A 12546-nucleotide genomic window follows, 5' to 3' on the forward strand; every position below is an offset into this window, starting at 1 on the left:
AAAAGTTCTTTAAAAACTTCTGGGTGAATTAAATCATAGATACAAATTTGAGATTTAAATTTGTCGGCTGAACATTAACTTGCACCAACATTTCTATTACAACTGTGAGAAATATCCATAGAGGATATTTGTCATTTGGAAGAAAGAATTTATTAAATGTGTAAAGTTTTAAAACTTCATCAGGTTTCAAATTGATCAATTTAGAAGATTCGATTTTCATGAAAGTAAATTTAACTGTAAAAAGTTTTCGTTCAGTTTCTTCTCTTTCGTGTTTTTGGTTTTTAGTTTGTTTTTGTTTCTCTGCTCGACGACAGAGGAGCTGAAGATTCACAGGTTGCACCGTGTCGTCAATATATTGTCGGAGTTATTTGTTCTTTTATAGAAACATATTTTACATTGTGGAGATTCAACTTTGACCTTTCCCATAACAGTAAATCCCCTCCCGTCACCAGAAGGGTTAAGACAAGTGGACCCCCTGCAGATTCTTCTGGACCCGGGTCGGGACACTCGGGTTCTGGCTCCTTACTTGGTAGTGGTCACTCGCAGCCTTGTCCGCCACGTTAAGGACGCCCAGAGAGCTGGCTCGCTTCATGCTGCACCCACAGCAGTGACATGCAGGGGTGAGGGGTGGGGGGGTGGGGAGAGTCAGGGGGGAGGAGTTTAGTTCAGAGGAGATTATGGGATGTTTGTGTTGGTTAACGACATTTACACACAAAAGGTTAGTTTCACAAAACACGTTAAAAATGTCTTCTACTGTTTTAAAGATGAAGATGATCTGTAAATTACATTTTAATGATGAATCGTAAGTGTTGAAATGTTTTCACGTCAGTTAACGCATACGCACACACACGCACAGACACACACACAGACACACACAAACACGCACAGACACACACAAACACAAACAATGTTTTCATAGAAACGTGATAGTGTTTTAAACAAACATTATACAACAGTGTGTGAGTGTAAATCCACATTTAAACACAGTTTAATGTAAATGCAGATTATTCTGTCTCTCATATCAACTGTTGCTTATTTTAATGCTTTTATATGCAAAAGAATTGTTGATGAGCATTTAAATAAAAATCGGATTAAAAGATGAATTTCATGTAACAGTGTGAACGCTGGTGAGCTGCAGTTAATTAACTTTAAACTGTCAACGCTGAAATAAAACCTCTTGTTTTCACTGTAAAGCAACAATATGCAACTTCGTGGATCAGTTAAAAAGACTCTGAAGTTATTAACAACCAGAGTTTATCTCCAATATTCAGCAGGAAACTGTTAAAACATGAAGGATTCTGAACAGTTTGGTGGATTTGTTACAGCTGCAGCTCTTCAGGGTCAGGAAGCAGAGGATCATGGGTAATATGCAGCGTTATATGTGGTGAAGCAGCGAGGGATCATGGGAGTTGGAGTCTTCACCTCCACTGCAGATGAAAATCTACCTGATGTCACAAATCATGTTCACGGACGAGGTCACGTATTAAAGATTAAAGTAGCAGTAATTTTATCTTTAATTGCTTTGACACGCGGCCAAACCAATGTGATGACAACCTGTGGCTGCAGGGGGCGCTGCTGCTCAGTACAAGTTACATAGTGTTGCTTTAAAAACTGCATCGAAGTGATGAACATGATGAAGAAGTGAAATCATCGCCTCATCACTGAGCCACAGAGGAGAGCTGGGGAACAGGAAACAGGAAACCAGGCAGCGCACAGATGAGGCATGCGAGGAAACATTCAGATGGAAACATTTATTCATAAATAAAAAAATTCAACACAGAACAAAATCCTCCACAAAAAAACAGCCATGCAGTTTGTTTTCAGAATAAAATTCACACACACACACAAAATAAAAACAAACCCGAAAAGAATAAAAATCCAAAAGCTGAGTAAAAGTGAAAACTATATTTCAAAACAGGTTGAAATAAATAGTCCAAAGCCACAGAATGCAATAAATAGATCGAACTATTAGTAGTTAAAAATAAAACAAAGTTCCACAGGCACGGAGAGCACGAAGACGTTTCAGAAAGCAGACGTTAGTAGACGCTCGTTTTCACGTCGCAGCGTTTTCATCGACTGCTCGTTTAGTTTCCTTTGGTTTTCTGTCTCTAGTTTGTTCAGGTTTGATCAACAGACGATTTCTGTGAGGAAATAAAATATCTGAGGCTTCAAGGGTAGAAGGTAAAATACGTGTTTTATGTTTGGTCCTAAAGTTCGAGTGTTTTTTATCTGAGGAAGTAAAACTGACTTTTACTTTCTAAAACAACCACAAAAGGAAGATTCTTGGATCGTGAGGATCTCAAAGAAATATCATTTATTCAGACTAAACACGAGTAAAGTTTATTCCTGAAGACGTTTCAGACTGATGAACATTTCTTTGTACTTTTCTTTTGCTTTTCTTCCTCAAGACATTTACACTTTGTTCTCAACAAACTATACAATATATATAGTTTCAGAATAAAGGACCAGATGGTGAATATCTCTTGTTCGTTTTAAGCTCTTCTGCACAATGTAAGTTACAGTAAATGTTAAAAAAGCCTTTTTCAAGATAAAACAACTTTTATCTTGAAATATTCTGAATATTAAAAATGATATTTTTAATAATATAGATATTTTGATCTTTTATCGAAGCATGAGAATAATTTCCTTAAAATATATATTGTTTTAAGAAATTGCACCGTTTCTCTTGACACATTACAACTACAACCTTTTCTTATCTTTATAAAATTGTAAAAATTAAACTCTACATTTACTTTTCCTCCATAATATCGTAAACTTTGTAAACATAATCTAAGATATTTCCTCCTGTGAGAATCGGGGCCTGACGCTGCAGGTGACGGACGCTCGGGGGTTCGAGCTCCTGTCTTCAAAACATTCAAATAAAATCTTTACAACAGCGACGTGAGGAAAGAAAAGTTCAAGCTCATGCAATGTGGGGGGTGGGGGGGGGGAGGCCCAGATGAGTGAAAGCTCCTTCGATCGTTTCATGTGCAAACAGCTTCAGAGTTAAACCACGTCATCACCAGCAGAGCGGAGCCAATCCCTTCTGCAGCGTTGGGTTAGTGACTCCAGCAGGCGAGCGGCGGCCCGGAGGCCCGGAGGCCCGGCTCCATCCTCCAGGTCGTCAGTGCATAAAGTCAGACTGTCAGGTGTCTGGGTGGGGGGATAGTTACCCTGGGTTTTTGGGCTCGCTGTCTCGCGTCGAGCCGCCGCCCTTCAGCTTGCGGACGAGTTTCTCGCTGCTGCGACGGATCGACGCTCGTAGTTTGCTGAAGGAGCCGCTTCTCTTCAGGGCGCCGGAGCCGTCCTGATGGCAGAGGTCACAGGGTTACACACAAACACACACACAGTAACACACACACAGTATTTACTGTATGCACATTGACAACAGTGTTTGTCCTGATGCAGATCTTAAAGAAGCTGCAGGAGAAGCACTGTTGGGATCTGGAACCTTCTGCTCCCTCTGCCAAGGAGGTTGTGTTCCCCGTCCCCCGTCCCCCCCGTCCGTCTGTGTGTTGGTTTGTTTGTTTGAAAGATTTCACAAAAACCTGCTGCTGCATTTGGTGGAAGGATGAGGATCAGATGTGGAGTCAGGAGAGAATCCAGGATTTAGCTTCATCTTCACTTTCTTTAACTTTGTGAGATGGTGAGTTTTTAAAATGTTTTCACTGTTTCTCTTTGATAATTCATGGATCTGGATGAAAGAAGCACATTTACAGGACTGATATTTCTGAGTTTGGTGAAACTGAAACAGTTCGTCCTTGGCAGAAACATGTGCTCTACTGTGGTTTCAATGAAAACGGAGCAGATTCAGTGATTCGGGAACCATGATGTGATGAATTTAAGATCAGGAAACACTTTTCAAATGCAAATACACACACAGACGTTTGTACAATGCATAAAAAGTGCACAATCTCTTGTGCAAAATTACACGGAGCAGTGGTGCACGTGCACACTCGTTTAGAAACCAGTTTTTATTCTTTTCTCATCTGTAACATTTTATTCTTATGTCTCTGCCCTGATGTGATGTTGTGTGACCTTCATGTTCATGTTTTACTTGTAACCGTCTCTTCTGCTGTATCCACAAAGTTCATTATGATTATTTATCATTATTGTGATTGCCATGTCACTTACCTTCAACATAAGGGTTTTCAAAATAAAACACCCGAGTAACTGAGCAGGGCCTCGAATGTTTTCTAACAATTTCAGACTCTGACCTGCTCCAGTAACATTCATCACTTCAAACATCTAAAACTAAACTTTACACTTTCATATAAATCACTTTCATTTGTTCAACTTGGGCTGGTTTTCATTTTATTATCATGTGAAGCTATAAACATTATAAACGTGAAGGTGCTTTTAGTTTCTTTCAGTCGTTCTTCAACGTGTCGACATTATTAGTATTTTTGCTGAGGAAGATATTCAGAGGAAATTGGAACATGGCTCACAATGATTAAGTTTATTTGTTGTAGAATAGTTTTGTGCATTACTGCCGCCTGTTGGACTGGAGTGGAACAGCCAGATGAAGCTGTTGCTTGTTCATACGTCAGGAAACACAGGAATCTTGTGGTTCCCTTGAAAAAAAGTTCCCAGGGCTAAAAGTTTGTATTTTATCTGAAGGTAATGAACAAAGAGGAAGTATTGACTCTTATTCTCTAGTATTGTTGCTTGAATATTTAGTTCTTTTGTCCATATTTAAATCCAGATGAAGTTACCGAGGACATGGTTGTGTGGAGAGTTAGTTTAACGTGTTGCTCCTCCTCCAGTCGGTTAACACAGAGGAGCTGGGACACGCTGAACCCGGCACAGAGAAGAAGAGAGGGAGAACACAAAGAGGCGACAGGCTCAGGTTGAGGTGAGCAAAGAGTTTAGGTTTTATTAGAAGTTAAGAAAGACAAACTGTCAGATGCACAAACAGGACAGGACACCACGCACAGGATTAGTAGCAGAAGCAAAGAAGAGGCCAGAGCGGAGACTTGTCCCGTTTTCCCACAAATGCAACAGTGCCCCCCCCACCCCACCACCACCATTACATCTATATACAGAGATATACAGAAGGTGACCAGGCTGCATGATGTTCAGACTCAGGCTTCACTTCTTCCCTTCACACTGGAAAACGTTCTCCCGCTGCAGCTTTAAATCAAACCTCGATAGTTTTGGAACATTTATCTCCTTCATGCATGAATCCTGTTTCCTCTGAACGTGTGCGCTCGTCGACACCACAACACACGGGAGCTTTCAGTCTGATAATGTACTGAACGGATGACACAGAGCACAGAGCGACACACTAATGGCTGAACTCTCTAGAGGAGCAGAAGCCTGCAGAGCCACGACGAGGAGCAGGCTCTGGATCATGCTGACGAGCGACGCAGGTGGTATCTACAGCGCGAGGAGTCGCTATGAGCCGAGGACGATTCTGAGTCACCGCTGATGGTTTCACGTGTTCGTGATGAACTGATCTGATGAAAAGCTTCCAACCTCCAGGGGGGGGGGGGGATCAGGTTTAGAGCTCTGATCGTTTCACACCCGGAGACGAATCTGGAATGTGTCTGAGAAAAGTCCTGTTGTAAGAACGGATATTTGTTCATTACTGATTAACTGACTATTACATTTTTGGATTAATCTTTTATTTTATTTGTCTCCCTTTTATATTTTAAAGCCCAAGAGCACAAATTCAAATTGGGTTTTTATTCAGTTCACCATCGTGTGTGACAAAGAACAACCTCAAACATTTGATAACTGGGCACAGCTCAGTTTGGCATTTTTGCTTAAAGTTTTACTTATATGATAAATCAATTATCGAATCAGTTTAATTATCTGTTAATTGACTAATTAATTACTTTCAGCTCTACAACCTACACACGACTTTAATTTGCACATTAATCAGCCGAGCTAAATTAAAAAGATGCTAAAACGTTTCACATTAAGTAAACTATTTAGAATGTTTTCTCTTCGAGGATTTTTTAAAACATTTTCGTTGGTGTTGGGACGGATTTATTATTTTTTTATCTATTTAAAATACAGTGTTAAAGTTAGTGACGACTGGGGGCTGCTGGGATTCAGGATCTGAAAAGTCCAAACTTCATATTTCAGGTCGAAGGACAGTGACGACAGTTTGGAGAAAAAAAAAAAAGGTAGAAAGCTAATATTTGATTTAAGGGCAAACTGTTAATCCCCCACACACACCACCCCCCCCACACACACACACACAATTCAACCAACAACTTTTAACTGAGTCTACAGCCAGAATGAAATACAGTTTAAGTGACAGAGAGAGAGGAGAAGCAGAGGCTGCTGTTAAACGACAGCCAGAAATAACCAGGTGAATTTAATGTTGCCGTAAAGAACCCCCGATCCTCTCCCACCCACAGCAGACACACACAGTCCAGTACAGACCTACAGGACAAGTAGGAAGCGGCAGTAAAAAGCAACACTATCGCTCTGGTTAAACGCGGCGTGGAGAATCCCACCAGAACCCAGAGGTGGTGGAGGAGAAACGAGAGGGAGGGGGAGGGGGGGGGGGTCAGAGCTGAAGAAAACTGCAAAAGCTGAAGGGGGTTGAGGCGCGGCACGGCGCAGCGAGGCGAGGCGTCCGTCATGCAGGAGACGAGTTATTTTAGAACCATTACAAGGCATCTGGAGTTATGCCTGGCGGTCAGACGGCAGCAGGAAGAGAAGAGACACAAACAGTGAAAGAGGAGAAAAGACAACAAGATGAGAATGAGCCGTTAAACAGAGGAGGAGGAGGAGGAGGAGGAGGAGGAGGAGGAGGAGGAGGAGGAGAGAGAGAGAGAAGAAAGACAGAAGAGACCGTGACAGAAGTTATCATCAGAGCAGACGCAGTATTTCTCCAGCAGCTTGTTCGTCTATAATCAGCTGGAGGATCATTTCACTGCAGATGTTTGATCACATCTGGAAACTGACAGATTAAAGCAGTTGGTCTGAGTGTGGAACTAGGTTTTTATTAATTTCATGGATGTTCTACTTCTTTTATTATGAAATGTATTCATCTAAAATATCTTATGTGGAGACATCTATTTTCTGACTGGACTGAATTTCATTAATATAACTGCTTCTTCCACATGTCCAGGTCAAACTTATTGGACGTGGTTGTTAAAAAGTAAAAATCCCAAAATATTATGTGTTGTTATTGTTTTAAAGTGAGATGTCATCAAAGAGACGCTGTCGGATTTAGATTAATTTATAAAATACGTCACCTAACATAAAGATGAATACACAGACCAGAGAGAACTGCTGTGATCTGTGATTCTGTTAAAGATAATTCACTGAAACCTTTTCATGGATCAGAGAAGTGGGATCAGACAAAATGTCTATAATGTAATTCTCAGCCTCTGCCACTATGTGGAGCTGTTGCACAGTTTAACCTGGTGGAGAAACACTGCGTCTGAAACATTATTAACACGTTTACATCAAGAAGAACAACGTTAAACTTTGTTAAACAGCACAAACACAGACGGATGCAGGTCAGAGACGCGTGAGAGCAGCCAGAGAACCTTTGAAAACATCCTGTCAAACTTCATATTTGTTTTATAATTTCATTGTATGTTTATTTCTGATTATCGCTTGATGGAAAACACAAAAAAAACGTCTTCTCACAATTTTCCAAAAGCACAAAACCCAATTAAAGGCAAAGTATTATCACGAGCACGTTTAAAAACTTAAACTCGTTTCTTTTTGGCGTCTTTGCTCAAAAAATGTCAGATTTTGTTGCCAGGCCTCGAACTGGTTTGAGCTCTTAACGAACATTAACTCCAGTTTCATACAAACCCATAAATCCCCAACACATACGAGCACCAATCACATATCATAATTTCTGATTTAAAGGATTTATCTACGTCTCCCAACGCACGTTAACTCTACTCAACTCTTTGAATCAACATCTTGTCTCGTCTATTCATTTTGCTTTGTGTCCATTTGTCCCACTTTGAAATGAAACGGGGACATTAACAGAAACCAGCGTCATTTATTGTTTTATGTGGAACCTTTTGATTTTCTAGCCCAACGCTCATTAAAACGTTTGCCCTCTCTGGCTGCTCACACGCTGACAGAGCAAGAGAAACGAAAAAGGGGAATAAAAGGTCAGAGAAGGGAAAACAAATCCAACATGAGATTCTCATCACAGCAGTGCAGAGGAGAGACAGACACACATCGAGCACAGAGGACGAGGATCAGAAACATCAGCAGAGTACAGTACAGAGCCCAGGTCGAGTCAGACGAACACACTGAGGAGTCAGGTGCCGAGCACAGGATTTACTTGTGTGAGAGAATACAGGGGTTTTCACAGCTGCCTGAGGAGAGAGCTCCGGTGGAAGTGATGGTTTCTTTTCGACAGGTTGAAAAGCAAAACTCCAGGGAATCGGTGGAGCGAGACCTCGAGTCACGCTTCAGTAATAATAATAAATTATAAAACATCGTTTTCTGCGTTATTTATTCTGTAAGATAGAAGTTTTCATGTCGGCCGACACAAACCCCTGATACTGATTTATCTGTGAATCAATAAATCAGACCGGCTCCACTAATCTATATCTGTATGTATATTATATCTAATGTGCAACTTCTGCATTTTCAGAAAACTACTAATTTTAATAACCTCAAGTGGTGAGGGTACTTCACTGTACAGTATTTATACAGCATTCAAACTTTGTTTTTGTCTGTAATCATATTTTAATTTACTTCTTAATCTTTATCCTGTTTCTATCGACCTCGTTTCTCCTGCTGCTGTTTTAACGCTACTGTTTTCTTGATATTAAATCAAATGAAAAATGAATTCCCCTTCGAGACACTTTAGCAGGTTTAGTGACGTCTTAGTGGTGAACATTTATTCATTATTTAATCAGAGAATAGAGTAAATCATTATAATTAAATGTACTTCCATCTGAAGCTCTCTCCAGACGAGACAGGCGGTTTTTCCTGATATGAATAAGTCCAGAGATCAGCTGGTGATGGAGGCTAATAACTGACGTTGGCTCACACCATCAGAGTTACGGGAGGAGGTTGCTGATTGGTTGTTCAGGTTCTATTGCCTACTGTTGCTATGTGAGCTCCGAGCGGGGGCGGCGGCCTCTCGGGGAATAAGTCGGCGATGGTGAGCAGCCGACAGCGAACCTACATCTACACGCCGAGCCTCGGGAGTCACTGGAGGCCGAGGAAACACGGCAGATGCTCTGAGATGCTGCAGCTCGGTTAGAGAAGTGTCTCTGCAGCAGGGGGTGACGACATGTGTGACCAGAGGGCTGCAGCTTTTTAAAGACGTGGAGTTAGTGGGAAAAGCTCCACAGCAGAAGAGAGTTTAGTGGGAAAAGAGAGGTTTTATTACGACCACAGTTCTGTAGACACCTAATTTGAGAGATTTGAGATCCAGCCGAGTTAGCACATCAGCAGCTTTTAATTGGTTTATTAATCTGTCAGTAACAGTGAAGGACGAGCAAGATACTTAACTAGTGAAGGAGAGAGGAGTAACTGTGACGGTCAATCAGCGCTATCAGTGTCGCACACCACCAAACGGCCCTTTTACATCATTCTAACTGGTTTATACTGGGACTTGTGCCCGTGGGAGAAACTCCTGATTGGAATAACTGAATGAACAGAGTAGTAACAACCTTCGTGTATCTTTCTTTAAAAGAAGCCACTGATAAACTCTGATTGATGTTTAATTTCCATCACACATTTCTAGTGAAGCTGGAGCAAATCTTAAAAGGCCCATGTTCACATTTTCCAACGAACTACGCAGATTTCCTGTTGATTGTGTAATCTGTCAAACTCAAAGAGAGAATTTAAGCAGGAATCTTCTTAAACAAGGACGAATATTGTAAGAAATTTGCTGGATAATTGTAATTATTTTCAGATTAAATATAATTGACTGGGAGCCGTCAGTGGAGCGTGAGGATTTCTTGTCTGACATTGATCTTGGTTTTCTAGGAAGTGCATCATCTCCACTAATGAACTGAACCCTTTAACATCCAGTAAATCAGAGCCTTTGATCTGAAAACTGCAAATTTCCATTAGAAGATCAAGATGATAAATGAAACCACACTGGTGTGATTTTCTGGCTCCGCAGTTCAGTGGAAAAACAAACCACGACTTGTGCACGTAAGTTGAATCTGTAATCCACTGAGAAGAAGACACATGTGTTTTTGTTCCAGTCTCTCTCACAGTAAATCAGACTCACACATTCAACAAGTCTCATATTGACCCAAATCAGATTTATTCTAACGTGGCTTCTGCTCAGAAAGATACAGGCTGAGTGTAAACATGTAAACTGAAGACTCTCAGTGACGTGTGGAGGGCTGTGTACTGTACTTACCCCGTTCCACTCCACGCTCATACTCACTTCCTCGCCACCGTCCGGCCCGCTCTCGTACTTCACCGTGTCGGAGGTCAAGCTCTCGCGGCTCCGCTGCTTCTCGCGGGCCTCCGGCTCGCTCAGGACCTCGGCCACACGCTGCTTGTGCACATTGTCCAGACCCTTATACACACAAACACACACACACACAAAGATACACACAAGGCAGCAATAAATGTCAATTCAACTAATCCAATTAAAGCAGAAGCTGAGCAGCTGCAGCTTATGTGCACAGTCACACACACATTGACTCAATAGAGTTGACGACAAGAACCAATTCATCCAATTAATACTAAAGCTACAGACTTCTTCCACCTGCACTGAAACACGCACACACACGCACACACACGCACACACGCACACGCACAAAACTGCAGGAACCAACTGTGCAAATTTCGGTTCCAAAAGCAAAATGAGCAAGGCACAATCATTTCCTTCAAGATATGACTCAAAGTAAAAGCTGCATCAAAGAGACAAATTCTTAAAAATAACTTAGACAGTCCAGCAGCTTCTGGGTTGAATAAATCCAGATACCATCACAGCACAGTGACTGTTTCCTACGACCCGGTCTAATAAATGAATTACTGAGGAAGGGGAAGACAACAAACTGTAGAACTGTTCTGTTGTCAGACTCTTATTTTGCCTTTATTAAAACTCTCTCCCAAAACAGACTGTTATTAATATTCCTCGTTGTTTCACGAAGGAGCAGAGACGTCTGATCACACGTTGACACACATTGAGACCCAAGTTCTCAGTTTCCTGTTTCTCAAGTTAAACGTTTGTAAATGATGCAAGAATTACTCCATCTCCTTTGCCATTGAGAAACTGTGTTTTTGTGCAAATTCTGGTGAATTCATTTTCTTAAATTTCACAATCTCAGGATTCTAACACAAACTCCGAAATACTAATGACAGCAATCTGCACAGGAGGAGCAATATCTACAATCTAATAACCTTAATTACCTAAATTTGATTTTACTCTCTACAGATTTAACTGCAGTGGCACCACGGAAATCCTATTATGGGATAAAAGCTTCAGGGCTTCACTGCCGCGCCCACTTCTCATCGCCACAGAAAACCATTAACCACGAGGCAGTCTAAAAGCTGCCCCCGGCTCTGCAGCATCCTAAGAGTCACCTCAGCCCTGATTTTACACCAGAATGCACAAATGCTGACTCATTATGAGTACTGGTACTGCAGCTCCCTCTGTAGCACCCCCAGTGACGTCTAAGGCCCAGATAGGAATTCTGTGTTAGTCACGTCACCCCTGGAGACCACACCTGCTTTCTGGAGCGCATGGCGGCTTCCTCCAGCGTCTCCGCGGCTTCAAACTTGCCCTGTCGCCTGTAGAGGGCGCCGAGGTTTTTCAGGGTGGTGGTCACTGTGGGGCTGCGAACACAAGAAGCAGAACGATCCCATCACGCGATCGTAGGGGAAAAGAAAAATATCAACTATCATTTAGATTGTAAAATATTTCACATTAACCAATAGCATTCGATAACGTGGCTTTTTACAAACAAATGTATAGATTTTCTATAATAATCATCATCATAAGATAAAATAAAATTCACCCAGAGATTAAAGCTTTTAGACACTTATAATGTCTGCATTCTTTTTAATAATATATTTGTATTTTAAAAAGGGTCACAAGCCAAAACTGTTGGGAAACTTTGGTCATTTGATAACTTCTGGACTGTTTGTTGTCTTCATTGAACAAACTGACCTGTCCACTTTACAGGCCTTGTACCAGCCTCCATATTCTCCAAACGGTGAGCCGTCCTTCTGCTTCCCCTGTGAAACAAACACACGCTTTAAGGAACCAACCTGCGCTCACAGGAGAGTTCCAAGTCTGGACAAGAAGCAAAACACACCATGAAGCAAAATGTGAAGTGACTAATGCTGTAAAGGATTGAAATTAACCCCTTTTTTTAAATCCTGTTAATACCATCAGATATCATATGGAGGGGTGGGATTATAAAAAGCCGGGTCATTGCTGTTCCTTCCCCTGAAAAACTAAACCCTGTAAACAGTGATGAAATAAACTCTGAGTTGGGAAAGTCGAGGACTCACACCATCATCATCATCATCATCATCATCATCAGCAGGAGTGACTTGTTATTACTGAGACTAATCCAGCTCTTTGTGTCATGAATCCTTCATATTCCATCTTCAATAAGATCATTA

The 12546-nt window shown here is 41.4% G+C and overlaps 1 protein-coding gene across 4 annotated transcripts in view; it reads right to left on the reverse strand.

Moving 5' to 3' along the window:
* Positions 1-12546, reverse strand: part of klc1a (kinesin light chain 1a) — a 36647-nt gene that overhangs the window by 4297 nt on the left and 19804 nt on the right. Inside the window, exons 11-15 of one of the 4 annotated variants that reach the window (XM_035167466.2) lie at positions 12086-12153; positions 11643-11751; positions 10352-10486; positions 3174-3307; positions 527-593 (exon numbers count right to left, since the gene is read on the reverse strand). In XM_035167466.2, coding sequence (XP_035023357.1) covers positions 527-593; positions 3174-3307; positions 10352-10486; positions 11643-11751; positions 12086-12153 — 513 coding nt within the window. Of the gene's footprint in view, positions 1-526; positions 594-3173; positions 3308-4850; positions 6649-10324; positions 10487-11642; positions 11752-12085; positions 12154-12546 lie in introns of those variants that run through there. The other 3 variants (XM_035167465.2, XM_035167467.2, XM_035167469.2) reach the window with 3 other exon arrangements.

Source organism: Hippoglossus stenolepis, chromosome 10 (genome assembly GCF_022539355.2).
Source record: "Hippoglossus stenolepis isolate QCI-W04-F060 chromosome 10, HSTE1.2, whole genome shotgun sequence".
NCBI lineage: Eukaryota > Metazoa > Chordata > Actinopteri > Pleuronectiformes > Pleuronectidae > Hippoglossus > Hippoglossus stenolepis.